At 50.2% G+C, this 22,661-nt stretch overlaps 1 protein-coding gene across 3 annotated transcripts in view; it reads left to right on the plus strand.

Moving 5' to 3' along the window:
- The window catches only part of LOC140425814 (uncharacterized), a 150,851-nt gene that overhangs the window by 55,317 nt on the left and 72,873 nt on the right, over nucleotides 1-22,661 (plus strand). For all 3 annotated transcript variants that reach the window (XM_072510217.1, XM_072510216.1, XM_072510218.1), the window contains exon 9: nucleotides 16,767-16,872. In XM_072510217.1, coding sequence (XP_072366318.1) covers nucleotides 16,767-16,872 — 106 coding nt within the window. The remainder of the gene's footprint in view (nucleotides 1-16,766; nucleotides 16,873-22,661) is intronic.

A 22,661-nucleotide genomic window follows, 5' to 3' on the forward strand; every position in this document is an offset into this window, starting at 1 on the left:
ATCTGCGGCACACAGTCCTCTATCCTCATGGCCAAAATCTTTGCCAGCAACTTTGCATCTACATTTAAGAGTGAGATCGGCCTATATAACCCACACTGTAGGGGATCCTTGTCCCGCTTCAGGATCAGGGAAGTCAGCGCTCTAGACATCGTCAGAGGCAGAGCCACCCCTTCCCTTGCCTCGTTGAAGGTCCTTACCAACAGCGGGCCCAGCAGGTCCGCATACTTCTTGCAAAATTCAACCGGGAACCCATCCGTCCCGGTGCCTTCCCCGCCTGCATGTTCCCTATCCCTTTGACCAACTCCTCCAACCCAACCGGCGCCCCCAACCCCGCCACCTGCCTCTCCCCCACCCTCGGAAATCTCAGCCGGTCCAGAAGCGACCCATCCCTCCCTCTTCCAGTGGGGGCTCGGACCGGTACAGTTCCTCGTAGAAGTCCCTGAAGACCCCATTGATACCCACCGCACTTTGCACCGTGCTCCCTCCTCCGTCCCTAACTCCCCCGATCTCCCTAGCTGCCTCTCGCTTCCGAAGCTGGTGCGCCAGCATCCGGCTCGCCTTTTCTCCGTATTCATGTACCGCCCCCTGCGCCTTACTCCACTGCACCTCCGCCTTCCTGGTGGTCAACAAATCGAACTCAGCCTGGAGGCTACACCGCTCCCCAAGCCATCCCTCCTCCGGGGCCTCCGCGTACCTCCTATCCACCCTCACCATCTCCCCCACCAACCTCTCCCTCTCTCTCCTTGTGTGCGCTAATGGAGATCAGCTCTCCTCTGACCACCGCCTTCAGCGCCTCCCAAACCACCCCGACTTGCACCTCCCCATTGTCATTAGCCTCCAGGTACCTCTCTATACACTTCTGGACCCGCCCGCTCACCTCTTCGTCCGCCAGCAACCCCACCTCTAGGCGCCACAGCGTGCGCTGGTCCCTCTCCTCCCCCAACTCGAGGTCCACCCAGTGTGGAGAATGATCAGAAATGGCTATCGCCATGTACTCAGTATCCTCCACCCTCGGAATCAGTGCTCTGCTCATGACAAAAAAGTCAATCCGGGAGTAGGCCTTGTGGACATGGGATAAGAATGAAAATTCCCTGGCCCCCGGCCTCGCAAACCACCATGGATCCACCCCTCCCATCTGGTCCATGAACCCCCTCAGCACCTTGGCCGCCGCCGGCCTCCTGCCCGTCCTAGACCTGGAGCGATCCAGTGCCGGGTCCAGCACCGTGTTGAAATCTCCCCCCATTATCAGGCCCCCTGTCTCCAGGTCCGGAATCCGGCCCAGCATACGCCGCATGAACCCCGCATCGTCTCAATTCGGGGCATATATATTGACCAACACCACCCGCTACCCCTGCAGCTTGCCACTTACCATCACATACCTACTGCCATTGTCTGCCACAATGCTCGACGCCTTGAACAACACTCTCTTCCTCACCAAGATCGCCACCCCCCGATTTTATGCATCCAAACCCGAATGAAACACCTGCCCTACCCACCCCTTTCTCAACCTTACCTGATCCGCCACCCTCAGGTGCGTCTCCTGAAGCATGGCCACATCCGCCTTCAGCCCCTTCAGGTGCGCGAACACCCAGGCCCGCTTGACCGGCCCGTTCAGTCCCCTTACATTCCAGGTTATTGCCCGGCCCTGTCTCCCCTGGCGCAGCTCCCTTTCCAGGCCCTGTCCCACTACCCCCAACTCAGGCCTCCTCCCCCCCCCCCCCCCCGCCGTGGGGCCCCATCTCCGCTACTGACCATCAATCCCTCAAGCAGTTTACCTACCCCTCCCCACGAGCCCACCTGGCGGACCTAATCAAAACAATGCCCAATCAACCCCCGAAAAACAAAGAACCCCCCCTCGAAACACAACCCAACAATCCCCAACCATCCCTCCACCGCGACCCCACAAACCGACCCTTAGTCTGAGTCCAGTTGTACGGCCTGAACAAAGGCCCACGCCTCCTCCGGGGACTCGAAATAATGGTGTCGGTCCTTATAGGTGATCCACAGATGCGCTGACTGCAGCATTCCGAACTTCACCCCCTTCCTGTGCAGCACTGCCTTCGCCCGGTTGTAACCGGCCCTCTTCTTCGCCACCTCCACGCTCCAATCCTGGTAGATCCGGACCTCCGCGTTCTCCCACCTGCTGCTCCGCTCCTTCTTGGCCCACCTTAACACACACTCTCGATCAGCAAACCGGTGGAACCGCATCAGCACCGCCCGCGACGGCTCGCTGGGCTTGGGCCTCCTCGCCAGCACTCGGTGGGCTCCCTCCAGCTGCAAGGGCCCCTGAAAGGCCCCCGCTCCCATCAGCGAATTCAGCATGGTGACCACGTCGGCCCCCAAGTCCGATCCCTCCAGCCCCTCCGGGAGACCCAGGATCCGCAGGCTTTTCCGCCTCGACCGGTTCTCCATCTCCTCGAACCTCGCCTGCCATTTCTTGTGGAGCGCCTCCACCTTCACCGCAGACGTCCCAGCCCACACACAAAGCTATAAAAATTTATGTAGATGGCTCCTCCGCAGTTCTTGATGGAAAAAGAATCACAGGGTGTGGAATTTATGTAGAGGACGTGCAGGGACGCACTTTAGAATAAATCGCATTAACGTTGCCTGGACACTTAGGTTCGCAGGCAGCCGAGTTAGCAGCCATCGCTTACATTGTCCAGCACCCCGATTCATTCCCGACCCCTGCAGACATATATTCAGATAGTTTGTATGTCTGCAACAGCCTAACAGAATTCCTACCCTGTGGGAATCTAGAGGATTTATATCCGTCGATGGAAATCCCCTACCCTCAGCCCCATTACTCAAACACATTCTCCAGACAGTGAAAGGTAGAAAATACAGAATAGTTAAAGATAGAAGTCACCACCGTTCCTCCCCACCCGGTAACGTGAAAGCAGATGCCCTAGCGAAAGCAGGCTCACGACATGGCCACTTTTGGCAACCTCCCGAGAGTGCCCCAGTACAGGCGGTTCAGGTCTCACAGACCAACATTCAAGACTTAGCCCAGGCACAAAAAGAAGATGAGACACTGAAGGAAATTTTAAAAGGAAACTTCCCAGCCCCCTATGATAAGTTTAAAGATACTTTAACGATCCATGAGAGAATCGTTTTAAAGGATGGTACTTATGTGGTCCCCACCCAGGATAGGAACCAGATTATTTGCAAATTCCATGACGGACACGGACACCAAGGGATAGAATCCACCCTTGCCCAACTCAGACCTCTCTGCTGGTGGCCCGATTTAAAAACCGATGTAACCCATTACATTGAGAATTGTTTGATTTGCGCCCAGAACAACCCGGACAGATATGCAAAGAAAGGTCAGCTAAGACACACCCGCCCTGTTAATGGCCCATGGGCAAATTTGCAGTTAGACTATATTGGTCCCCTCCCCCCTGCAGAAATGGATTCAAATATGTGTTGGTCGTCATCGACACATTCACGAAATGGGTAGAAGCTTTCCCTTCAAGAACAAATACGGCCAAAGCCACGGCAAAAATTCTAACTGAACAGATTTTCACTAGATGGGGACTCCCCCGTAGTATTGAGTTGGACCAAGGTTCACACTTCACAGGCAGAGTCATGAAAAATGTCGTGATGATTTTTGGCATAAAACAGACGTTTGACATTGCCTATCACCCGCAGTCCAGCGGTATTGTGGAACGCATGAATCGGACCCTAAAGGCAACACTTAGGAAGATGGTACAGCAGCATAATATGACATGGGACACAGTGCTCCCATTCTCACTGATGTTTATTAGGTGTCGAGTGCAACAGGTTACACCCCCCATACCCTCATGACCGCACAACCCATGAAGGGTACCGAGTATTTATTTGGACTTGATTTGGCCAGCCCCGCAGTCACCGCCCACCCCCACGAAAAAGCGGTCCAAAACATGTTGGAGAATATTAAAGCAGCACAGCTCGCTGCAGCTATTCGACTAGGTGCTAGACGGAAGCAGAGTAAGGCCTGCTTTGATAAGACAGTACACCCAACAGAGTATACAGTCGGACAGCAAGTCATGATCTCCCTGTACAATCCTAGTTCATTCCTCTCCCCCAAATTTGCAGGACCCTACTCAATTTCCAATAAAATAAGCCCCTCAGTTTACAAGTTCACATATCCATAGGAAAATCGGGATGGTTCCATATAAACCAGCTTAAGGTTTATGGAACGCAGTGCAGCCACTCGCACCACCTCTCATTGGCGATGGCAGACAGCGGAGATCCGCCCACTGACAACCCAATCTCGCCCTCCCGCAGCAGCGACAGCACGTCCACAGACACGACCTTGACCCCGCCCCCAGAGTCCAATTTCACCCTAACACTTGATCCGGCTGCTAGCGACAGCGATAGCGACAGCGACAGCACAACTGACGCCCTTGATAGACCCGAACAATGGAAACACAGACCAGGCCCCAGTCACTACAGCCCCAGAGACACCGACCACGATATGTCCGGCCCCCTGGACACAATGTATTTGCCATTACCAGAACCTGACCCACCACCCTACGATAGCGACACCCCCTTGCCCCTCCCACCCAACAGAATACGAAACATTGGCACCGCGACAATTCTTGTCATCTGACACGGAACGATGGGATGGACCCCACATCGGCACACTTCGCATTGGCACTCAAATTCCAGGCACGAGTTTGACAGCCGGGAGATGGTGATGACTCATCGAGTCTGACTCCCACCATGCTAACCCCTTTTAGACCCTTTTGGGATTGGAACCTTGAGGTGTCCAGATGATGAGAGAAAGGAACCGATTGAGCTTTACGGTGTCCTACTCCCTGATGGTACCTGCCTGCTTTCTTCTTTAGTTTGTTTTTTAAAGTTGAATGTTCTCTCTCTTGTACGGCTTTGTGTGTCGGCCCCAGGCACGTTTCTTGATACAGTTGTGACTACCCTTCTGACGCCACATGGCAGTTAAAGGCACAAGTTTGCTGAAGCCCATATATCCTCAAATTCTTACCGCTCTTGGAAGGTCACTCAGGCAGTGGAGTGATGGCACTTGTCCCCGCCCTGCTTGAGGACCCCCTATACATTTGGTCAGCCAAGCTCGGGGAGTGGAGCAACGGCACTGATCACCGCCCTACCCGGGGATTTCACCCATTCTTGCCCTGCCGCGGATCATACGCACACCATTTGGAGAATTCTTTTCAAAACTCTTTTGCTGTCTTTTTACAACTGTGGTTTAAAGAATGCACTTTTGCCATAGCCTTTGTTCCCTTTCCGGCAACCCTTCGGTTGTTATTCCCCCACCTGCTATTTACATGTTCAAAACACTTGATTGAAACGAGTTTGCAGAGGACAGAGAAATTGTCCGCCCACTCAGCCCATCAAACACAGGCTGCGAGAGCACTTGCACTGTGACAGAACTTTTTTTTCGGATGTCTTGTCTCCCAAATGATTGTTTAAAAAAAAAAAATAACGAGGGAGTCACATATGGTGACGATTCTAAATGGGAAATTGACATTAAGGAGAAACAGACAGACAAACGAGATATTAAGCAACAAGATAATAACAGATATTATGCTTGTACCCCCAGGAAGATACGGATACCTGAAGACAGAGAAAGATACAGACAAGATGAAGGCGAACCTAATGATCTGCATCATGATCGTCGTTGGATCAATACAGTTGCATGCATTACCTGACCCTACACCCCTCACCACACAGGCCCTAAACATGACCACCCAACGCGACACCCCTAGCCCAGACACTACACCACACATAGACACAGCCACTGACACCCCCACAAGGTGTGATAATATCATAAAATAGTACTCCCTTTCGTACACAGTAGAAGACCTACTGGTTATAGCTATACTTTGCAGTGTCATCCAGACGATCAGACTTCAGAAATGGCGAAGGAGAGCCTCCCGCCCTCCAGTATACACACTTAGAGCCCCTTTCCTCGGACTCCAGCAAACCCCACACTCTTTCTGAACCTTTCCTCCCTAACAAATTCCGCGGTTGTTTTTTTAATAAAGTTACTTTTTTGCACATGGACATTAGTGATAAGTAGGAATGTGATGCTGCTATTATGTATTTTGTATTGCAAGATAAGTTCTTTGGTTATTAGATAGCAGCATGAGTGTAGTTTAGCTAAAGACAGTTAGAGGTTCCCCTTTTCGTGTAGAGAGACTGAAATGTATGTTTGAATGTTATGGTGTCCCCTTAGAATTTTTAGAGATATGTGTTGTATTAGGGAAAACTTAGGTAAATATTTCGACCCATAGGACAGAATAGGATAGAACCTGTCCTTGATTGAGGGTACCCGGCATGTCAGAGAACAGGAGAAGATCCAGTAGTGTGAGCCTTCACGCTTCGCGTTGAGGATCAAGAGGACGTAATGTAGCCATCTGGGATGGCCACTTACAACCAGGAACAGGGAAGGTCGCAAGGCATAGCGGGAAAAATGGACAATGCGAGATTCAGGCAGGCTCAAAGCCTGAATGCATATTTGCGAGTGAGGAATCCAGGCGGTATCGAAACCCCCAACCGATTAGCATTTGATGGCCCATCTCCGCCAGACAAAGGACTGGTACTTGAGCGACCGATACAATCCCAGACATTTCGGCACCAATCCCTGTACTCGGGAAGCGTAAACAACAGGGTCAATGACCGCTTAGGGCACACCCAGCCATCATGGCACCCGCCCCTTTATTGGTTCGAATCGAACACAGTGATCAGCAGTTACCCAATTAATGAGGTCCAAACCGAAGGACCACCCAAAAGAGCGCGAAAACCCCCAAGGATAAAAAGAGAGACCACCATGTGTTCGGCCTCTCTTGGACCTGGCGTTCCGGCAACGTCTACCTCCAATTGCAGCAACACCAGAAGCAAGTTCAAGTTCAACGCCCGCTACCAGACGGATGAGCCCAGCTGAGCAGCAGTTACTTCTCCAGACCCGATAGACCCAGAATCGAACAGCGGCCACTGTTCCTCTGACCTAAACTGGGTGCCTGAAGTTAAGTACAGCTTGTCATAGTTGATAGGTGTAGTTTAACTAGTAGTGTTCATGGTGCATGATTAATTGTGTGTAAATAAAGTACCCTTGACCTTGAACTAACTAACTGGTGTTTGGCTCTTTGATCGCTAGCCGGTTGAACCTTGTGGTGGTATCATTCGATACCTGCCGACTCTGAGCAATATAATATAGATATCCAAAGAAAGGAGGGCAACCTCACTGACTGCAATATTTACAGTCAGTAAAAAAGGCAACAGCCGGATGGGTTTCCGGTGGAATATTATAAAAAATTCAAAAATAAGCTGGTACCGCTGATGTTGGGGATGTTTGAGGAGGCGTTGGAGAAGTGGGTGTTACCACAAACTTTGGGGCAGGCATCGATTTCTCTGTTAAGAAAGATAAGGATCCGACGGAGTGTGGGTCGTATAGGCCCATATCACTTTTAAACGTGGACGCAAAGATATTGGCAAAGGTACTGGCAGATAGGCTGGATGAGTGCCTCCCGAAGGTGATAGGTGAAGATCAAACGGGGTTTGTGAGAGGGAGGCAGCTCTTTTCGAACATTAGGAGGGTATTGAACGTGGTTATGGCACCGGCGGAGGGGAAGTAAACAGAGTTGGTTGTGGCATTGGACGCCGTGAAAGCGTTTGACCGGGTAGAATGGGGGTACTTGATGGCAGTTCTAGAGCGGTTTGGAATTGGATCTAGATTTGTGGACTGGGTAAAGCTATTATATAAGGAGCCGAGGACCAGTGTCCGCACAAACATCAGCTCAGAGTACTTTCCTCTCCACCGTGGGACTAGGCAGGGATGTCCTATGTCCCCCCTGCTGTTTGCACTCTCGATTGAGCCATTGACCATCGCATTAAGAAGTTAGGGGGTATGGAAAGGGATAGTGCGGGGGGCGGGGTGGGGGCATCGAGCATAGGGTTCCTTATATGCCGATGACTTGTTATTATACGTGTCAGAACCAAGAGTATCAATAGGGGGAATACTAGAGCTGGTTCGGGTGTTTGCGTCTTTCTCAGGGTACAAATTAAATCGAGACAAGAGTGAATATTTTGTGGTGTCTCGGCCAGGGGTGGGGTGGAGGGCTGCCATTCCGTATGGCAGGGACTCACTTTAGATACCTGGGGGTGCAGGTTGCTCGAGATTGGGGGGGGGGCTCCGAAGGTACAACATTTCTAGTTTGGTGGGGAGGGTGAAAGCTGATCTGGCAAGGTGGGATGGTCTCCCTCTGTCACTGGCGGGTCGGGTGCAGGAGGTTAAAATGAATGTGCTGCCGCGATTCCTGTTTATCTTTCAATGCCTGCCGATTTTCCTGCCAAAGGCATGTTTTAGAGAGATTGAAGGGATGATTATCTCGTTCATATGGGGAGGGAATGTGGCCTGAATTAAAAAGATGCTACTACAGAGAGGAAGGCAGCAGGGGGTTTAGGTCTTCCGAACCTGGTGTATTATTACTGGGCGATGAATGTGGAGAGGTACGGAGCTGGGTCAGAGGGGTTGACTCCCAATGGGTCAGAATGGAGGAGAGTTTGGGGAGGGGGTTGGGATTGAAGGTGCTAGCGACAGCGCCGCTCCCAACGGCCCCGGGGAGATACAGGGAGTCCGGTAGTAATAGTTTCATTGAGAATTTGGAGGCAGTTTCGACAGCACTTCGGGTTGGGGGCAGGGTCAAGGGAAATGCCAATTCGGGGGAACCAGACATTTGAGCCAGGGAAGTGGGATGGAAATTTTCGGAGATGGGAGGAGAAAGGAATTAGGACACTAAAAGATTTATTTCTTGGGGGTCGGTTTACGGGATTGAAGGAGCTGGGAGCGAAGTATGGGCTGGAGCAGGGGCAAATATTTAGATACATGCAGGTTCGAGACTTTGCCAGAAAGGAGATACAGAGCTTCCCAGTAGAGCCGGCTTCCACATTGCTGGAGGAGGTGCTGACGACAGAGGGACTGGAGAAGGGGGTAGTATTGGCGGTTTACAGGGCTATTGGAGGAGGAGAAGGTGCCGCTAGAAAGGATCAAGGAAAAGTGGGAGGAAGAGTTGGGAGAGGATATGGAGGAGAGGTTCTGTCGGAGGTGCTCCGGAGGGTGAACGCCTTCACCTCATGTGCGAGTTTGGGGCTGATACAGCTGAAGGTGGTGTACAGAGCGCACCTTACAAGGGCGAGGATGAGTTGGCTCTTTGAGGGGGTAGAAGATGTGTGTGAATGTTGCGGTGGGGGGACCCCGCAAACCACGTTCATATGTTTTGGTCCTGTCCAAAGCTGGAGGATTACTGGAAGGAGGTTTTTAGGGTAATCTCTAAAGTGGTGCATGTGAAACTGGACCCGGGCCCTCGAGAGGCCATATTCGGGGTGTTGGATCAGCCAGGGTTGGAAACGGGCACAGAGGTAGATGTAGCCTTCGCCTCGTTGATCGCCCGAAGGTGGATCCTGTTAGGGTGGAGATCAACCTCACCACCCTGTGCCCTGGCGTGGTGGGGGGACCTGCTGGAATTCTCGACGCTTGAAAAGGTCAAATTTGAACTGAGGGGAAGGATGGAGGGGTTCTACAATTCATGGGCGTTATTCATTATGCACGTTCGAGAATTGGATCACATCCAACATTAGGAGGGACGCTGAGAGGATTGGGGGGAGAGGGACTGTAGGTGTTAATGGCGACTATGGGTGATTCCTGATTCCTTTCTGTCATTTGTTTATGTTAACATACGGGCTAATGTCTGGGGTTTGGTGGGAGGATGGGATCGTCGTTATTGATATGGAGATTGACATTACATCCGTTACTGATTATTGTTTAGTGTTGGGTGTAAATTTGGGAGAAAATGTGAAAAAGGAGAATAAAAAATATTTTAAACAAATAGTCAGGTGCTCTGTCCAAGAGCCGGTGCAGACTCGATGGGCCAAATGGCCTCCTTCTGCACTGTAACTTCTATGATACTATGATATGCAGGTCCACAGATCCTTAAAAGTGGCAGCACAGGTGGAAATGGTGGTAAAGAAAGCATATGGCATGCTTGCCTTTATAGGACGGGGTATCGAGTATAAAAGCTCGAAAATTATGTTACAGTTATATGGAATGTTGGTTAGGCCACATTTGGAATACTGTGTCCAATTCTGGTACCGCACTACCAGAAGGACGTGGAGGCTTTGAAGAGAGTACAGAAAAGGTTTACCAGGATGTTGCCTGGTATGGAGGGTATTAGCTATGAGGAGAGATTGAATAAACATGGATTGTTCGCCCTGGAGAGACGGAGGCTGAGTGGCGACCTGATAGAAGTTTACAAAATTATTAGGGGTATAGATAGGGTGATCAGTTGGAGACTTTTTCCCAGGGCGGAATTGAAAATTACAAGGGGCACAAGTTCAAGGTGAGGGGGGAAAGGTTCAGTGGAGATGTGTGGGAGAAGTTTTTTACACAGAGGGTGGTGGTGGCCTGGAGTGCACTGTCAGGTGAGGTGATTGAGGCAGATACCTTAGCGACCTTGAAGACTTATCTGGATAGGCATCTGAACAGACGGGATATAGAAGGATATAGGCGGTTGGTCTAGATAGGACATGTGATCGGCGCAGCCTTGGCGGGCCAAAGAGCCTGTTCTTGTGATGTATTCCCCATTTGGGTTCCCCATTTGTGGGGACTTGCACTGAGGTCTCAAAGGCAACGGGGTTAGATCGCATTTAACCATGTATGCATTCCCATGATGTACCATTGAGTACATCGTGGGAATGCATATCAGAGTGAGGTTAGCTGTCTCACTCCAATATGCAGATTTGCTAAAAGGTGAACCCGCCCACAATGGGTGGGATTCATAGAACATAGATCATAGAACATACAGTGCAGAAGGAGTCCATTTGGTCCATCAAGTCTGCACCGACCCACTTGAGCCGTCACTTCCACCCTATCCCCATAACCCAATAACCCCTCCTAACATGTTTGGTCATTAAGGGCAATTTATCATGGCCAATCCACCTAACCTACATGTCTTTGGACTGTGGGAGGAAACTGGAACACCCGGAGGAAACACACGCAGACATGGGGAGAACGTGCATACTCCGCACAGACAGTGACCCAGCGGGGAATCGAACCTGGGACCCTGGCGCTGTGAAGCCACAGTGCTATCCACTTGTGCTACCATGCTGCCCACTGTTGCTCTTATTAGCCTTAGTTTTATTAGCTCTGATTATGTCACCTTTGCTCACGAGTCGCCAGGTATCTTTCTGATACCGCCACGTGGTTCAAGCTCGAGTTATGGTTAATAAGACAGCACACCGCTTAGTAAGATTGAAATCAACGGTCATTTATTATGTACAGCAATAAATACTTACACAATAATCCTACTTTCTATATCACTACCTACCACTACTGGCCAATACTTAACTTTTGGGAATGGCCCACCAGGTCAGGGAAACGAATGGCTTATCGAATTGGGTCTGGCCTGCGGGATTCAAAAGGCTGATACGGGTCGATGGCTAGGAGTCTCTATCGGGTAGCGATTGCTGGAGTCAAACTTATGGTTTCTGATCGATGGTTCTTGCGAAGGTTGCGAGCAGGAGAAGAAGGGAGAGAGAGGGAGATCTGAACTTGGCCCCTCAATTTATAGGGCCCAGGGGCTTCCCGCCTCTCGGGGCGGACCTTGACCCTGAGTCCCAAGTGATTGGACTTGTTCCCAATCACTGGGTTCGATACGCTCCAATAATGGGGCGATTCCTCGATCAGGGGGTGGTTGTTCACCTGTCTTTGTCTCGGCCACTGCTGGCGCCGAGAGGTCTGGCCCGGCATTCAATTGCTAATATGTTGCAATTGTTCCCGGGGATAGCCGATTAAACTGCAGATGTCTGTGCTGATGTGCTGCTAATGGTCGCAGGTATCGACCTGGGCCGACTTCCCCAGAGCCGAATACGCTATTCTGTCTGCAGCTGTCCGTTTGTGCCCGGTTGGCTGCTTTTCCCATCAGCCTTTTCGGTTAGCCATTTTACATCGGGTTTTGGCCAAATTAATCGGGAATCAGCCATTTTAGGTGGCTACACCACATCGCGACGTCTCACGAGATGGTATTAGATCTCACAAGGCATGGCGAGCCTGGTAGAACCCGGAAGTGGGATCACTCGGCATCTACTGGCCATGTTGCCTTTTGGGCACAACGCAACTGGTATATCTCACCCGTGCTCTTTAGGTCACATCCCAGGTTCCCACTGACTGGTATCCCATTTCCATCTCGAGGGAAGCATTTTAACCTTCTGATTTTCACTTCCTCAGTGAGCAGAATTAGATTCTTGACTCTGTTGTTTAGTCCTTTCTTTTTGTGGATTGAATTGAATTTTTTCTGATAATCTCGTCAGTTGATTGAAGCATCTGTCGATAAGTGCCAGCTTTATGATGATAAACTTCCAGTGTAGCCGTCCTCTGGGAAAACTGTAAAATAAGTCCTGGTATCAACATTTGCAAAGAGAGCAAAATGGTATGTAGAATGTCATTTCTCTGGTCAGAAACATGGTTAATTCTACTAAACCTGTCTTTGAAGCAGCATGTTTAATGAGAGTGTGTAATGCTGGCAAGGGAACATTATATTTTTATATAATAAGCAAGGATGACTCACACTCTCCTATCCATCCTCCACCATTCCCTCCACCATCCATTAACTGAATTTTATAGCCACCCATAAGGACTTTCTTTCTCTACTTCCAAATCGCTGGACGTCTCCAGGGGTGGTGCACAGTGGAACGGAGAGAAATAAAAAAAGTCAGAATATTATTACAATGTAAGATGGGTAAGCCTCCAGAGACTCTACTAAGGGGACAGACGTTTGTATAGGTCTTACGATCATTGCATTTCCCTGCTACTGTCTCCAACTCAAGTCCAGTAGGCCACGATGAGAGTTCACACTGAGCTGTAGAAGGAAATAATGTTTTATTTACAATAACTATTATTAACGCAGCACAAAAGATCCTAGCCTGGTCTCTCCTTGCTGTCGGTACCCTAACTGGCCGATTTTATGCAGAAGTGTAGCTATACATGGTTTAGGGATCCCCGTCTGCTTTAACGTGGGAGCTCGTATTCAGCGAGGGAGTTTAATCATTGCCCCTTCGCAAGTCCCATGTGGGTTATGACATCAAGTCCTGGGAATATAGTCATATAAGTATTCAGCATAGCTGCTCTAAGCCTGGAGAAATGCAATAGAGTGTAATATTGTCAGTATTCTCTCCAAAAAAGGGGCAGTTGAGGCCCAAACAGAGTCGAAGTCCAGGTTAAAAAATGCTAAAGCTTTGTGACAAAGTCACATTTCAGAACAGGCAGCTGATTCTTCAAGGATTAATTGTCACATGTTGTCTTGATCGATGGCAAAACTTAAGGCCCACAATAGGTACAGCAGAACTGGGCAAAATTCCTAGTATAACCCTGTGGTATTATCAGGTATTGTAGTATCCGAGAGGCTGAAGACCATTGGTTAAACCTAGGAGTTTTAACTCTGACAGGTGGGGTATCAGAACCGGTGCCGTCCCAGCAGCCCTCATTCTGTACCGAAGCTGCTGGGGAACAGTTCTAGTCTATTAAAGTCGTTTTAATAGTAATTGATCGTGCATCAAGCCCAAACTGCTGTGAGGCCTAACAGAGGTGGGTGGAAAAAGCAACTGCCTCCTCTGGGTCAGGATTACTATGTTGTCTTAGGTGGGCAGAACTCAACTGATTCCAATTCCTTCTGGTGTGCCATCATTGGGATCCCATCAACAGAGGGACAGAATTTTAATTTTAGAATTTTAATGTCACGGGGTCAATTTTCCCGTTCCGCCCCGCCATGGAAATCGTCGTGGGCGGGAGGGACAATTTGGTGGACCATTGAAAGGTCCGTTGACCCGAGGCAGGAATTTCCAGCTTGGGGGCAGGTGGGACCGGAGAATTCTGCTCTATGACATTTTTGGCAAATGAAAGGACAATTTAGCCCCCCAAAAAGCATCTCTTGTTTCAACATAAATGCCACCTTCTTGCCTTTTCAGCACATTGTTTGATTGATTGGCAAAGAAATTTAGCTGTGCAGCACCTGTTTATCAGGTGCTGAATCATACAAGCAAAGAATGGTCAAAGCACAGAAGGAGGCCATTCAGCCTGCCATGGCCATGCTAGTTCTTTGCAAGAGCAAAGCATTTAGCCCCACTCCCGAACATCTTCCTGTAACCCTGCAATTCTCTTTCCCGTAAAGTTCTTATCTGATTACGTTATTGGAGACCTTATATACATCCAATATTTTAAGTAACATGTTCGCTGCTCACCATATAGGTATGTAGGAAGAAAAGGTTTGCTAACCAGGACCCACTCTTGAAACAAACATTAGGATATTTTACAAATACAAAATAGGATCGAGCATCGGTTTGAAGCTCCCCCTGCAATGTGGGTTTGCCCTGGGGCAAACGTTCATCCCTGGGCCGCCACTGATATTGCAGTAGCCTGGTGTTCAATTTGTTTACATGGATGAGTTTACTTTGAATGTTTAATAGATGTCCTCAGCTTGTTCGCCCGTTGATAATCAGGATTGATATCACCTCTGCCCCTCTGTATGGGTGTGAAGATTTGACCCCCCCCCCCCCCCACACACACACACACCCCCAATACCTATTTTTGGGTACACTCAAATTTCTAGACATTTCTATCTTCAGGAACAGAACTACAGTCAGAGCTTAGAGTTTTAGAACACAAAGAGACCCATAGTCCCATCATGTCTGTGCCAGCCACCAAACACCTATCTGTAATAATAATCTTTATTAGTGTCACAAGTAGGCTTACATTAACACTGCAATGAAGTTACTGTGAAAATCCCCGAGTCGCCACACTCTGGCGCCTGTTCGGGTACACTGAGGGAGAATTCAGAATGCCCCATTCGCCTAACAAGCATGCCTTTCGGGACATGTGGAAGGAAACCGGAGCACCCGGAGGAAACCCACGCAGACATGGGGAGAAAGTGCAGACTCTGCACAGACATTGATCCAAGCCGGGAATCGAACCTGGGACCCTGGCGCTGTGAAGCAACAGTGCTAACCACTGTGCTACCTAATCCCATTTTCCAGCCCTTGGTCCGCAGCCTTGTACGCTATGGCTTTTCAAGTGCTCATCTAAACGCTACTGATATGTTGTGAGGGTTCCCCACCCTTTCAGGCAGTGAGTTCCAGACTCCGACCACCCTGTGGGTGAAAAAGATTTTCCTCACATCCCCTTCAAATCTGTCGCTTATCTTAAACCTATGTCCCCTGGTTGTTGATTCCTCTAATAAGGAGAAACGTTTTTTCCTATCTACCCTACCTATCTCCCTCGTAATTTTGTACACCTTAATCAGGTCCCACCGCAGTCTTCACTGCTCCAAGGAAAAAAAACCCTGCCTAACCAGCCTTTCTTCACAGCTGAAACACTCCAGTCCAAGCATCCTCCTGGTGAATCTCCTCTGCACTCTTTCTAGTACAATCACATCCTTCCTATAGTGTGGTGACCAGAACTGTACACAATACTCTAGCTGTAGTCCAACGAGTGTTTTACACAGCTCCATCATAACCTCCCTGCTCTTACATTCTATGTCTCAGTTAATAAAGGCAAGTATCCCATATGCCTTCTTAAACACCTTATCTGCCTGTCCTGCTGTCTTCAGTGATCTTTAGACATGCACCCCAAGGTCCCTCTGGTCCTTTGTACTTCCTGTGTCCGACTGTTCATTGTACATTCTTTTGCTTTGTTTGGCTTCCCAAAATGCATCATCTCACACTTTTCAGGCTTAAATTCTATTTGCCACTGTTCTGCCCATCTGACCAGCCCGACTATATCGTCCTGTGGTCTGAACTTTTCCTCCTCGCTTTTTACCACACCACCAATTTCTGTGTCACCTGCGAACTTATTGATCTACCTCCCTAATTCATCTCTAGATCATTAATGTACACTATTAACAGCCGATCCCAGTGGTACACCACTGGACACAGGCTTCAAGTAACAAAAACTCTGCCTCCTACCACTCAGCCAATTTTGGATCCAGTTTGCCAAATTGCTTGATGAGTGAACTGAGAGTTCACCCCACCCTTAAATCCAGTAAACGATGAAAATTGAAGGATAACTAAAGCCCCTGAATATTGAAAACCATAAGACAACAAAAAGGAGTACCTTTAAAAATGATAAATAAAATCCCTTACAGATATAATAGAGCTATCGGTAAGTTTGACCACCAACCGTAATCAACTCGCGGTTTTGCCGTACTCAAGTGGTGAAACCTTATAGGTGTGAGCCTAAACAAAGGAACTTTGATGAGTGAACCTTTCCAATTCATGTCTTAAAGATAGATGACATATGCTATGAATATGAAGTTAAGATACAATTAGAAATAATAATCAATAATCTTGGCAATTACAAAACAACTCATCTTAGATTCAATTAAATCTCAAATTCCTTATTGTCCAGAGATAATCTCACCAAATTGTGCAGGGTAAAATGGAAGGCAACTTAATTTTCCAGGTCAGTTGAATGCAAGTAATTTGGGTGCGTATCCAGCACCTTTCACACGCTTTGTTACGCAGCCTTCCCCACACACTGCCGCCAATATTGGGGTCATATTTCCCTCAAACCTGCTGTGTAAAGTTAGTAAAACTAAAACAAAATTCACTTCCCCTTGTGGGCTCAGGCCTCTTCCCTGGCCCATTGATGGATTCCTTCTTTGTCCATTTAGATGCTGTTGCAACTCAATTGAAATGTTGCACTATATATGCTGTGTAACTGATACTGTGTTAAATACTTTAATATTTTCAATGTTTTTATGAAGGAGCATACATGCCAGAAGAAGAGAGTACATCAATGAAAAGCTGCAAACAATTTACAGTCTATTATGTGGGGTTGTCAATATGAAATGCAAGGATCTCAAACGTTTTGTAAGTCTATAAGTTCTGTATTTTTTGGCAACCCATGACAGTATAAGTGTAGAAAAGAAAGTCTGATTGAATATAAAGTTATTTGTTTTGCCTATGCATATAATCTATAAAATAAATAAGTAACGGCAGCTTTTAGTCTTGAAGGATGATGGTTTGCAGTATGGTGGTCAACTCTATGTTAACATTGCCTGGTGTGGCTCAGCACCCCATTCCAGCATTGCAGTCTCTCTGTTGCATTTGCTGCAGAGAAGGGACTGGATTTGTTGGCCTCTGTTTTCTCTCGGCCCTTTCCTTTGTCAGCTGAGCTTTTAATTTCACCTCACCTTTTCCAATGCCCTTCCGAACAGTGTGGCCAAGTTATATAGAGGCAAAGCTTTACAGGTGAAAACTAATGAATCACTCTCTCACTGCCTGGGTTGACTGGTTGATCGGCAGGGTTCTGTTCTTCTTGAAGCAGGCTAGTCCCTCCTGTTCTGTTGATTTTCAGACTGATCAAGCACATCCTGGTTCTCGGAGTAAAAAGATTTGTGATCTGAGGTCAGTTTTGGTCACTGAAATAAAAGCAAAATACTGCGGATGCTGAAAACCTGAAATGAAAAGGGAGCACTGGCAATGGGTCTTGCAGCATCTGCAGAGGGTGAAATGAAGGCCCTACTGCAGCGGGGTTTTCCTGGGGTGTAAACGGGTCGCTGATGGCCAGCAGGTTCCCCGGCAGTGCAGCCTGCGAACAACGCAATTGGACATTGATGCAATTGGGACTGAAAGATCCCGGGTGCGATTCTCCGCTCCCGCGCCGGTTGGGAGAATCGTCTGGGTCGCCAAATTTTCCCGCGACGCCGGTGCAACGCCCTCCCGCGATTCACCAAGCGGCGAGAACGGCCCCGTCGAGTTCCGCGCGTGCAGGCCGGAGAATCGCCCGAGACACCCAAAATGGCGATTCTCCGGCACCCCCGCTATTCCCCGGGCCGGATGGGCCGAAGTACTGTCGCCGTTCATACCTGCTATTTAAAGTCGTCAGCCAGTCGTGCTGGCTGACGCTGACCAGTGCGGAGGTGAGCGGACTGTTCCGCAGCTCCTGGAGACCGGGTCGGCTTCCCCGAAGGCTGCGGCCAATGGGGGGATGAGCGAGAGTGTGCAGGTGGGAGGAGGGGGTGAGGGAGAATGTGCAGGTGGGAGGGGGGATGAGGGAGAGTGTGCAGGTGGGAGGGGGGGGTGAGGGAGAGTGTGGATGGTATCGTCCATCCGCGGATGCAACATGTCAGCCACCCTGATATGGCAGGACGGTGACGGGGACACGGCCGCAGGTTGCCGTGTGGCTGATGGGCACAGGCGACTGGCACACTGGTGAGGAGGACAGTGTGAACTGACCGTTGGACGCAGACAGTGACCAGATGTTAGGCTGGGTGCGTATCTGCTGCGCGACCACCCCACCGGGGCACACAGGGATGCCATGCAACCCAGCTGGCGAGGTGTGGAAGAACCTCCGTGTAACATGTTGTTTCTCTGGCCCCAACTACCCTCCTGGAGGTCACCATGTATGCCAACCATGCCGTGGTTGGAGTCGCAGCTCTGGAGTTTGCCATCCGGCAGTGTAGAGTCAGATGGCCCACAGTAGCTGCAGATGCAGCGGTTGCCGGTGCAGCAGAGGGGATGGCCGCGGAGTGGCCCGTCGTCGCCGCGCAGGCCACAGGCGCTCAGGACCCAAATGCACAGGGGGATGCCGAGGGGAACATTGGCCCCCTGACGGCGAGGAATGCAGAGGTAGTGCTTGGGGGGGATCAGGAGGAGGAGGAGGAGCAGGAGGATCCACTGATGGTGGTGCCAGGGTGAGGGTGTACCGTGACAGAATGTCGTTCGAGGCCCTACCGGACATCACATGCAGGAGGAGACTACGGTTCAACAGGGAGACAGTCGCACATATATGTCACCTCTTGGCGCACCTCGCACCACGTGGAATGGGAGGAGGACACGCGATACCAGTCTCCGTCAAGGTGACGGTGGCCCTAAACCTTTATGCGACCGGATCCTTCCAGGCGTCGAGCGGGGACCTCTCCGGGATAACACAGGCATCGGTCAACAGGTGCATCAGGGCCGTCACCGATGCCTTGTACGCCATCGCGGACAGGTACACAAAATTCCCCGAGGACCGAGCACAGCAGGAAGCACGGGCACGTGGATTCGCCAAGGTGGCCGGGATACCGATGGTCCAGGGTGTCATCGATGGTGTGCACGTCCCCATGCGCCCGCATGGCTCCGACCCCCCCAAACCCCCCTGACCCCTGCAAACTCCCCAACCCCCCCGACCCCCCAAACCGTCCCCCGATGCCCCAACCCCCCCTTGACCCCCCAAACCCTCCCCTAATGCCCTGACCCCCCCAAACCCCCCCTGATGCCCTGACCCCCCAAACCGCCCCTGATGCCCCAACCCTCCCTGACCCCCCCAAACTCCCCCTGATGCCCCAGCCCCCCCATGCCCCAATCCCCCCCTGACCCCCCCAACCCCCCTGACCCCCCACCATCGCCCCTGATGCCCCAACGCCCCCCTGAACCCCCCAACGCCCCCGACCCCCCACCACCCCACTTCCCCCCCTCGTGCCGGGGGGGGGGGGTGCCTTGGGGCACCGTCATGGCGCTTACCCTCGCAGCCTGAGTGAGGTCGTGCAGCTTCTTCCGACACTGCTCCCCATCTGGGGGATCTGCCCCACAGCACGCACAGCGATGGATGGCTGCCGATGCCCACGTCTTGGGCAGAGGGTGTCCCTTCTCTGCTCGACCTCATCCAGCAGGGTGTCCAGGTCCGTGTCCCGGAACCTCGGTGCGGCTCGTCGGGGCTCAGCCATCTCTTCCTCTCTCTTCTCCTCCGGGTCCAGTCTGCGCGGATTGCGCCATTTATGACGCAGCGCCGCGTCATTCGGGCGTTGCGCGGTGACGACGCGGCTTTCGTGACACGCCCCCCCCCCGAGTTTCTCACGGCCCCGATCCTAGCCCATTTTCGGGCCCTGAATCGGTCGGGATCGGGGGCCGTTTCGCGCCGTCGTGAACCTCGACGGCGTTCACGACGGCGTGGGCACTTCGTCGCGGGAGCGGAGAATCGCGCCCCCCATTTGGCGGCCAATGATGAGCTCCCTCGGCCACCGGAAAACTCGACGCAGGGGGCAGGAAAATCCCGAAAATCTCGAGTCCGTATGACTCATTCATAAGGTCTCAAAACGTGAACTCTGTTTCCAGATGCTGCCAGACCAGTTTGGTGTTTCCAGCATTTTCTGTTTTTTATTTCAGTTTTGGCCAAGTGCCCTGCCATGATCAATACTTCAACTACCTACATAACTGGTTTGAAGTTAGGAGCCACTGCTACGCAATGGGGTTTAATAATAGCTGTTCACACCTGCTTGTGATAACTGGTTTCTCTGCACATTTCTTTGTCAAGGGTGGAGCTCGCAGCCACAGTGCTACAGTCAATATCCAGTCAACAGCAAGTATAAATTCACAAGTGGTTTCTCAATGTTAGGGTAATTCAAGGGAGGGCAATTCTTTGTGCAGAAATCGCAGAAGGTGACCTAATCTTTTGTGGCCATCTTGGGTAAAGTAAATTTTCATGAGCCTTATCTGTATCATGAAAGTTAGGAACATGTTATCTTTAAAGGCATGGTGTGACCGTCACAGAGGTGTTAGAGAGTCTGTCCATTCGCCACTGCCGGTGTTCCTCAGTATGGAATGTTAGTGCGGCATCGTCAGCAAAGAGCAACTCTCTGATGAGGACTTGGCACAGCTTTCTCTTGGATCTCAGGTGAGCAAGGCTGCATAGCTTTCCATCCGTTCTGGTATGTTAGTATACACCTTCTGCAGATATCATGAAGGCAGCTGTAGAGAGAAGAATATACCAGGGTCTCAGTGCCAGAACACAACTCTGACCTCACTGCGGATCTCAAATGTTTCCGATGTTGCACAGTCACAGCTGACCTTATCCGTCATGTTGACATGGAAAGAGGAAATCACACTGAGCAGCTTCAGCAGGCAGCCAGTTTTCTCCAGCTGCTTTAGTCGACCCCCTCTGCTCACATGGTTGAATGCCTTGGTGAGATTGATGAAGACAATATATAGCAGGTTCCTTTATTCATGGTATTTCTGTTGCAACTGCTGGACTGAGAAGATCATGTCAATTGTAGATTTTCTAGTTCTGCAGCCACACTGGAACTCGGGATAGATGTGCACAGCCAGGATCTGCGGTCTATCAAGGGCAACACGGTCAAATATTTTAACCTCGATGAAAAGCAGAGGAATGCCATGGTAGTTGTTGCTGTTGCTGAGGTGTCCCTTGTTCTTGTGTTGGTGGGGGTATTACAGATCACTCAGGAAGTCCAAGTTGCTGTGGCAACATGCACTTTTATATGTTGTAGTCTGGAGCTATGGATGGTGTTGGTAGAGGCACCAACTTTCTTTCCACCACATGGCTGCCCAGAAAATTCTGCTGTTCTTACTGCTTGTCATTGGTGTACGTTGGAAGGATTAATGTAGATACTCAACCTGTTTGGCCAGGTTATGAACACACCTTCCTCGACCATCACATCCTAGGATGGGACTCGAATCCGGAGCTTTTGCTGCAGAGGCAGGGATGCTGCCCATTGTGCCAGAAAGGCCTCCTCCCTTTTATGGTAGAGGTCATGCCTGTTACATTATGCATATCCTGAGACACTCCCCCCTCCCCCCCCACCCACCCCTCCCCTCCAACAGAGACAGTGAGGTGTGTGCAGATGCTGCAGGTGTGCTGGTTTCCCATGCTTGATAAGTATTGCATTACCACCTGGAGCTTCGTTCATGGCAGGTGAGTCAATAGTTTGCTCAGCTCCCTCACTGTGAGTTTGATATTCAGCATTGCCATGACAGGCAGGCTTTCTATGGTATCTGGAGCCTCCTCCCTGACAGTGTTCTCCTGAGAGTACAACTCAAGCTAGTGTTCCATCCATCTCTCCAACTAATTCCAGCCAATGATGATCTCACCTGCCTTTGTTTTGAATGGAGCCGTTTTCTTTGCTGGTGAATCTGTTGACCTTTTGATCCCTTCAACAATGCCCCTCGCAGTCCCTGTGTCGGCAGACATTTGGGATTCAGGAAGAGATGTGGCCATTGGCACACCACCTATCCGTCTGTTGGACTTTACCTCGAGCGGTTCTTTATTCATTCAGGGTCTACTCGCTCGGATCTGTCTCGTAATTAATGAGTGGACTGCTTGGTTTCCATCAGTGATGGTAGCCATGAACTAATCAGAATTTTCCTGCTCCTGTTTCCCATTTATTGGGAATGCGCTGTTGTGAGATGGGTGTCTCAAAGCATGTTCCATTTTATTTCTACACCGTGTAGGAATGATGGACAGTGCCTGTTCAATTGAGCTGTGGAACTGTTGTTTTTTTATCTGGGTAGGATACATGGCTCCGATATGAGGATAGAATTTCTGCTTTGAATTACAAAGCTTCAGGGCTTGCCTTCTAACCCTCAGGCATACCAGTGAGTGACCTGCAACACAGTCAGCTCTGTGGTCGCTGCATGTGCTTCAAATGCGGTGTGGAGAGTCCCGTCTGGTGATGGTCAGATCCAGCTGGTGCCTCCTGTAACACTTTGTGGCATCGTTTATTCTGAAAGAAGGTGTTGGTTACAGAAAACTTGTGGAAGCAACAAGTTGTGGTCCACGCCCACTCATTCATCAAAATACCCCAGTGGATATAAATGTTCTGACTTGGGGATTCTGTTAATCGCAGTGTCAAGTTCCAATGGAACTGATCTTTCACCTCTGT

Source organism: Scyliorhinus torazame, chromosome 6 (genome assembly GCF_047496885.1).
Source record: "Scyliorhinus torazame isolate Kashiwa2021f chromosome 6, sScyTor2.1, whole genome shotgun sequence".
Lineage (NCBI taxonomy): Eukaryota > Metazoa > Chordata > Chondrichthyes > Carcharhiniformes > Scyliorhinidae > Scyliorhinus > Scyliorhinus torazame.